The sequence below is a fragment of the Ylistrum balloti genome, unplaced genomic scaffold (genome assembly GCF_031769215.1).
Source record: "Ylistrum balloti isolate Yb309-2 unplaced genomic scaffold, AGI_CSIRO_Ybal_v1 Utg369778, whole genome shotgun sequence".
Taxonomy (NCBI): domain Eukaryota; kingdom Metazoa; phylum Mollusca; class Bivalvia; order Pectinida; family Pectinidae; genus Ylistrum; species Ylistrum balloti.
Window position 1 is genome coordinate 646823 of NW_026781968.1, and position 8139 is coordinate 654961.

The following is an 8139-nucleotide window of genomic DNA, read 5'->3' on the forward strand; positions in this document are numbered from 1 at the left end:
TGAATAATTCTTAAGGACATAATAATATGTGTTTGTGACAGATTTAAAAAAATTATTTTAGATGTAGTATTGGCGTTGAAAGCTGTTTTCCTGAAAGAGCCAAGAATTTTTGCACCCCATAACCAGGATTGTTAGAGTCCTTGATGTATGCTCCAAACTTTAACAGACGTAAGATCAAAAGAGAAAGTTTACATACACTGTTTATGATTTTATGATGTATGTGATATGTACAAGATTTCAGTCTATTTATTTTCTTTCAACTTGTTTCAATATTTTGTTTTCTTTACAAATAATAGCATAATACAGCAAAATTGTGTTAAAAAGGGTAACATGCACATATTAAGTAAAAGGGTGTAAAAAATATTTACGCTAAAAGATGAGAACGTTTTATTTAAATTAATCTACTTTAGGCTTTTCTATTCACACACAGTTGCAACTATTAATCTTTGTCACTAAACTTTGAACTGTATTTTGACAAAATGTTCGTTGAACAAGTGTTACAGAATTCGCAATAACTACCTTTCTTTAGGTTACATTGTTCATTCCAGTTGATGTTTGAATTGTGATGGAGTTGATATATAATTATAGTAATTATTAAAAAATGGGAATCATCAGGAAAAAAGTGTTGTTTTATGTTTTCATTACACTGTCCAATCTATTATGACGTCACGATAAAGCAAGCCAATCAGAATCAATCTAATACCTGGCAGTTATATACAATATATATATATTTGTGTAGTGTATGTGATAAAATGCAGTGATGTTGAATAATAAGATAGCGATAATGCTGCAGGATAAGATAAGACAATGGCATATGGAAAGTGGGACTTCACTTATGATGCTGATTTAAAAGGGGTGGAAAACATGTCAATTTTAACTCATTTACGTATTCTTGATTGAAGTGTCATTCACTTTATAAATAAACATTTTCCCTAAATTATCTCGTGATCATGTTATCAGCAGTAAAAGTTATCGTTAAGCGAACAAACGATTCTATCGGTCATAGATAGGTGATGTATAAAGATATAGAATCTTTATAGTATACATATATACCCACCATTATGTAATTTTGGGAACTCCAAATTATTGTAAATATTACACATCTGGTAATTTATATTATTGATTTTACTATAGCTTCAAACCTTTTTCTTTGCCAAAATACGAGGGTATATTCTGTCCGATTTGGACATGGTTATGACACTATTTCCAGGGAAAATTCGGTATTTTATGATATATCGTTTATATCTTTAAATATATATTCTTATTTATAAAACATGAGGTAGCCATAAAATCCTGATTAACATTAGTTATCAGACAAACATACCGTATTCTTGTCTTAAAGGTCAATATACGGTATTAATGACACCTCTTCTGTTATTTTATGACACAAATACGTTACATGTAAATTGAAAACCATTGCTTTGTGACTAGCCCTGATGTCCTATTTTTTTCACCCATAGTAACACGTGATATGATTTTCTTCTTTGTACTTTTTTGTCTGTCTAGTGCATCTTCTATGTCTTCACAAACAAACTTCTCAACAAAAACATCTTTCTATGAAAATAAAACTCGTAATGCTTCGTTGAGTGAATATTGGGTAATTTTTTTCAGATTTTATCGTTTTAACCCATGAAAAAGACTCCATAATAACATGCTATCATATATCTACACGAGTGTATATCTTGGTTCATCAATTCTTGGAAAACATATTCAATGGCGTAAAAACACGGTTTCTTCGGTTTGGCAGCGAATCTTGTACTGGAAACAAAGTGGAAATGTTAAAAACGTTCGAATAGATGACACATTTTTGAGAAGTAATTGTAAATTTATTATTATTATTACATTCTTAACGGCCCGTCGACACATAAAAGGTCATTAGGGCCATCATACTGTAAAACACACAGCGATCCAAAAGGAAATAACATTAAACAAATCAAAAGGTAAAAGACAAATGTTAAAAATCTTAAATGGGTATGTTAATACAAAATATTAAAATAGTACATCATAGTCCATTATATAGACCAACATCTTTCAGGTAATGTAGAATTTCACAAATCTCAACAGTTTCAAAAAGGGATTTTTAGGCATGTAATGTTGCGATAAAAACATTCTCGAGAAGACAGAAGGTCATTGCAGTCCAATAAAAAATGTCTAACGGTGAATGGCTCATTACATCCTATGCACTAAGGATTATCTCCGCCTTTCAACATATATGAATGTGTAGGGTATGTATGACCCATCCGAAGACGGCAAGGACAACTTCGTCTCGGTGGTTGTCTATAGCCTGAAGACCATTCACCGATAACAGGTTTAACGGAGTGCAATTTGTTATTTGTATAGGTATTCCAATCCTCCTGCCACTGAGCTTTTAAAATTTGTTTAATTACTCAAAAAAATTACAATGATGTGACTTATAAAACAATATGGAGTACTTTATGTTGAAGTCCATATATTACATTCCAAAGGCTACCATGAACGCTCGTCGTATTGATAATACTTACACTGTATATAAGTTACGTATAAAGAAACACTCATATGATCCAAATTCCAATCGATTTCAAAGCTTTTCAAAAATATATTATGCATGCAGCAAATTAGATGGCCTTATCAATGACCAATTACCAAGCTCATGTTTCCAAAACATCATACCATTTCTTCTTAACCTGATAATTTTCGTATCTGAAAATACACATTTCAGGCCATGGACATTTCAGTAAAAATTGACGGTCTTTTCATTTCATTTTAGTTGGTAGAACAACTGTTAATGAGCTAGTGATAAACTGGTAAAGAAAGGTCCTCGCAATACGATGGATATTATAGTAGATTGTACAAAGGACAAGTGAATAACACCTTTCAAAAAATTAGTGTTAGATACAGTAGAGCCAAGCAATGAATTAAACTGTATCACACAACTGTTTCGTCCTTCTAGGACTCGTCAATGATGCAAAGGGCCTGATTTTGAATCCTAGAAGGCGACTAAGGAAACTCCAAAGTGATCTAAAGAAAGTCAAAATCTAGACATGGAGGTGCAGCAGCCCCATAACGAAATAAATTTCGTAAATTTTCTATATCAGATAATTTTAAGACAACGTCAAGTACATGTGTATGAATTAAAACGTGGCATGCAGTTTACGGCAAAGCTCAGGAACTTAAAGAAAAGAAGATCAAGAAACTGTTTCAAAGTGTGGTTTTTTTTTCAAATAAGAGAAGAGTGACTGATTATCAAATTAAGTACGTTAATTTTTAACTTGTCGGCAGGTGTTTGATTATTACAGCAATTACTCACTCTTTCATAATGTATATCGATTATATTGTAAATAAAATCTGCTTTCTTTTTATATTTTCAACGTTTATGATGTGTGTTATTTCACTTTTACAAATCGAAATTCGTCGACTAATGATAAAACAGATAGATGTATTGTTATATGAGACATCCGGCCTTTCGTCCTAAAGATGATGCATCGAGTTAAGATGTATCGATAATTAAGTCGAAAGGAAGGAGTGTCATTCAAATAACGTAACGTTGACTAGAAACGAAACTAGATCCGGATATGACTTTTTCTTGATTGTCGTTTTCATTGTTTATTTGTAATAAACTGAAAGACTAGTTTCTTATGTGTTGTCATTGCTACCAATCAAGTTCAACATTTAAAAAAAATCTTTGAAATTGATAAAGAACAAATATTGATAATGTAATCTTTGCCCTGTTCACATAAAGATAGATAATAGGTTGTCAATTTAAACCCTAAGGTGTCCTTGTCCCTTTTAAGTGGTTCCTTACATGCCTTTGCATAAAGTATACGTATAAATGACACTGTACTACGAAGTGTTACTAACACTATGTAAACGATAATAATTATATATATAACTATACATATTCACTGAAAAAGAACAATTTTGATTAAAAAAAAAACCATCAGATACTACACAAGTCATCGCTGCCGATGGTTAGGAACAAAACGACCATTTTTCTCGACCAATCATTTAAACATTTTGTTTTATCTCATAATCTCATTCATCAACTAAAGCAATTTGCTATAGAAGCATTGCTATAAGTAGTGATTCAAGAATTTACTTTGTAATTTCATACTTTTTAAAGTTATTGTAGCCATTGTGAATAATACAAACAATTTATATTTAGGAGTCATCAGAAACTTGCCAAATGCTGCAATTCACACAAATCACTTCTTACAGCTTCAGATTCAACATCATTCTAAACCAAAATACTTCCGGTATATGTAGGCGTTGGCTGTCCTATGTGCAGACCTCTCGATCAATGTAGTGTCGGCGTATAAGAGATTTGCAAATACTCCCACTTATTGTAAGACTTCGAATAAGTAACTTGTTTCGGCTCATCTTAAGATAGTGTATAGTAAGTACTCCCACTTGACACCCCCTCGTCAAGTGAGAATCTCCAATCTTCCATTCATGAATTAATCTCTCTTTGTTATCTCTGATTCGACAATGGCCTGGACCACTTATACATTGCTCCCTCCTCACCTCGTACACAGAGCATCATGCGTCCTGTTCTAAATATAGCTCAGGCAGTAGAGCTGAATCTGTGTCGTCACATCGTTGGGGAAACCCTGATACATATTTCGACGTGACTAAGGCTGCTGACATCCGAAAACCAGAACCACATCGGTAATGATGCTATATATACTAATACTGTTCAGGTCGTTTTTGATTGGTCTTTCTCAAACAGAAGCATAACCAACTCTTTAGAAGAGTTTCCAAACGTTTTGTATGTATTCTAGGGTTTCTGCAAGACAAGATTTTCATGAAACAGAGAATCGAAAATAATCGGTTTCCAAAGTTACTGGTATATAAACCTAACAAAATGGCAAACCAAAGCAATACGCTTCGAAGATCGTCCAAGCAAGATCCATTTCAGCAACTAATTGCAACTAATATACAATATGAAGCAAGGTAAGATATCATTTAAAAGTAACATGTGTATATTAACATATGTAGATATACTGGATACAAATACCACTTGATATCAAGCGAACAACTATATGAAAACTGGATTGTACGTAAACATTAATATTTATTTGAACATTTAATAATGCTAAGCAAATAAAACACTCACATTTTCTACAAAGAGTTAGTGGATATAGTACAGTGTATAATTATGACGAAACAATACCCTAGTATTACTTCATTTTTTGTTACATGATATTATCAATGTTCTCTCTTTTTTATTCTCCGCTGCATTTTATGGACTATCTGCCATTTTGCAAATTTCCTATCTGATTTTTGGAGAAGTTGTAACTGTTTTTAACATAATCGTCAAAGCTCGCTTCGTAATAAATATATTGTCTTTGAAATTGACTACATAACCCATCAGCTATTTTTTCCTATTTTCTGTTACAGTAAGTGCTCTCAGTTATTTACTCGTCATTGTCTCCTTCCTGGTCTGTCTTCTCTCGCTCGTAGTGGAGACAGCACCTACCCCTGGATACACGGGGGTATGGAGAAATCCTTGCGAAGACACCACACCTTCTTTTGAACCCTACAATACAACAAACCAAGAGAAATCAATGGTTTTAAGCGATATCAATACCAATCTCAATGAAGCAGAAAACATAGCAACCGACATTAAGAATGAATATGTAAGTTTAGTTATACCTGTACGTTGTAGATGTAACATAGTATTTCTCGCTTTAATCTGAGACAAATTCATACAAGCTATCAATATGTTTCGGCGATACTTAATTTGTGGATCATTGGTCATCCTTTATAGTAAAGACATCACATAGTAATCTTCCAGAGTCATCTGTAATATTCTACAGTGTATATACTTGCTATGGTATGTTATATATGACTTGCTATTTCACAGTATGAAACAAGGCTAATGACTATGTGAAAAATATAATCTTGAACGTTTAACATATTGATCTACATAATACAGTACATTTTATAATATCTTGGGTACTTATGGATATAACATTCGGTTTCAGAGATTGCATCGTGTTGCAAGTCAAGTATCTAACGAGACATGTGTGTCCAACTTTGAGGATAATCTAGACAATATATACTTACACGTTCCCGGATTTCCGGATCTAAGCACGTATTTCGTTGGTTCCGACGCCATCGCTATCTGCGCAAATGTAAGTGTTCTTCTTCTATTACCAATGCTATGTTTACCAATAGGTTTGATTTGAACACAGTATCTTTCTATATGTAGAAATCAAACACCATCAGAATATCATAAAGATTTTTTGTTATTGTGATGTGTTTGCTTTTTTAAAAAATTCCATTTCGTGGAAGTATGCATGTCGGTTTAACATGAAAAATAAATTATGTACCCTAACCAAGAAATTTCATTTTTGTTTTTATCAATGCTCATACATTTCTTCATTAATCGTATTTAAAGGGATTCGGTTTTAATCTTCAAAAGTAGTTTTCGATATGTTTCGCTAATATGGCGGCTTTGAGTTAAGGTAAATAAGGCATTTTCCCATGAATCATGCTTCCATTATTAGATGTGTTCGACTACCATGCTTGCTTTTTAAATCCTAGTCCATTGTTGTTTGGAAGTTAAATTTGTGAACAAATTACAGCAGTGAATAAACTATATTATATAATTATATATTGTTGTTACAGATTTCTGCGGCATTGCTACATGATTACAAAAACCTGGTTCGTGTTATGATTTACCTAGAAGAAACCATCCAGGAAGAACATGATGAAAGCTATGAACAACAGTTGAAGAATCTACATGATGCGATCAAGGGGGTCATGTGTAAATTTCACGTGCTTGAGCAGCCCTGCGGCCTGGAAGAGCAAGGTCTAAATGTTACCGACATTATCAAACAATACAAAGTATCCCGTCAAAATGAGCGTGATTACCTGTTGATTAGAGATACAATCATACTTATGCGTGGCCTTCATAAAAGGTACAATACATGTAATGCATTGTATAGTAAAACCTCCGGATAATTCTAGTCATCACACATTTGTCTCCTAGTTTGAAACACAAAGCATAAATTGACGTTACCTTGTTTGTATCATTTAGAATGCCAGAACTTTGTTTAAAGTGTTCATTGTATGAATGATGCCAAGTTTTGTATAGAAATGAATAGCAGTAAGACTGTCAGCTGTTCGCATAAGTCACAATTATCAGTTCAGGAAGTACCACTATACCTTGAAACATGTATGCTATTGTAATGATCAAGTTACACATCAGTATTTGTGACTGCTGTTTCTGTTTTTTTGTTTTGTTTTTTGTTTTTTATTTGTTAAATATTGTATATATATATATATATATTTGTGTACTTTACCTGTTTGGACAACTAATATACAAGATATTTGCTTGTTTCCCATAAAAAGTTTCTTCATAATAACCGTTATCAGTATTACTACATACAATGACGTGCGCTGTTGGCTAGGATATCATGCTTCATTACTTGGAACGAAAATATTTTGATATTATATATATGTGTGTACGTGAGTGTATTACATATACATAACATGTATGTAAGTGGAACAACGTCACAGTATTGACTGTCTTAAGGTTATGGACCATTTGTTCATAGAAAATGTACGATTATATTAATCAATGATGGTTTTTAATTTGTTTGTATTTTTATAATGGACATTATTGTTATGTTGGTAATATTTTTCTATTATGATCGTATAATATTGCAAGTTTGTTTTTATTTCAATAAGTGTATATGTATTTTTATATCCCTTTTTACTGATTGGTTATATTGACTTCTCAATACGATTGTAAATGAAACTTAGCTTGATTTTTGAAAGAGGTTTTTATGTTTATATAAATAAAGCAATTTATTACCAGTTTCTCTCTCGATTATATTTTCCTGGTATGTACTTTTATTCCCGATGTTAATAAATCATCGGATTAAGCAGTCAATAGAACCCCACTGCAATAACAACAAATCGATATGTTTATCGTTGTTACGTAAATGAGTGCATGGACGATCCATTACATGTTTTGCACGTGGCGCAACTGTCGCACGTGCGACAGACAGACAGTCGACAGTGGTGACACATACATGTGTCTGTGTTCGCCTAGCGTTCGATAACTGAATTTGTAAATATCCAAGCTTGCCAGCCTAACAAATGTGATATTTTCAGTGTGCTAGCTTCAGCGTCCTCTTGCCAGTGAGTCAG

At 32.8% G+C, this 8139-nt stretch overlaps 1 protein-coding gene across 1 annotated transcript; it reads left to right on the plus strand.

Moving 5' to 3' along the window:
* The first annotated feature begins 4919 nt into the window (after positions 1-4919).
* LOC132544064 (uncharacterized) lies at positions 4920-6945 on the plus strand. The gene is made up of 4 exons (XM_060207631.1): positions 4920-4929; positions 5377-5615; positions 5964-6113; positions 6610-6945. Exons 1-4 carry the CDS (start codon positions 4920-4922, stop codon positions 6943-6945), a joined length of 735 nt encoding a protein of 244 aa, XP_060063614.1.
* The last annotated feature ends 1194 nt before the right edge of the window (positions 6946-8139 follow it).

Coding starts and splice junctions, on each gene's coding strand:
- LOC132544064 (XM_060207631.1), top strand. Junction 5,616..5,963: donor CCGACATTAAGAATGAATAT/GTAAGTTTAGTT, acceptor ATTCGGTTTCAG/AGATTGCATCGTGTTGCAAG. Junction 6,114..6,609: donor CCATCGCTATCTGCGCAAAT/GTAAGTGTTCTT, acceptor TTGTTGTTACAG/ATTTCTGCGGCATTGCTACA.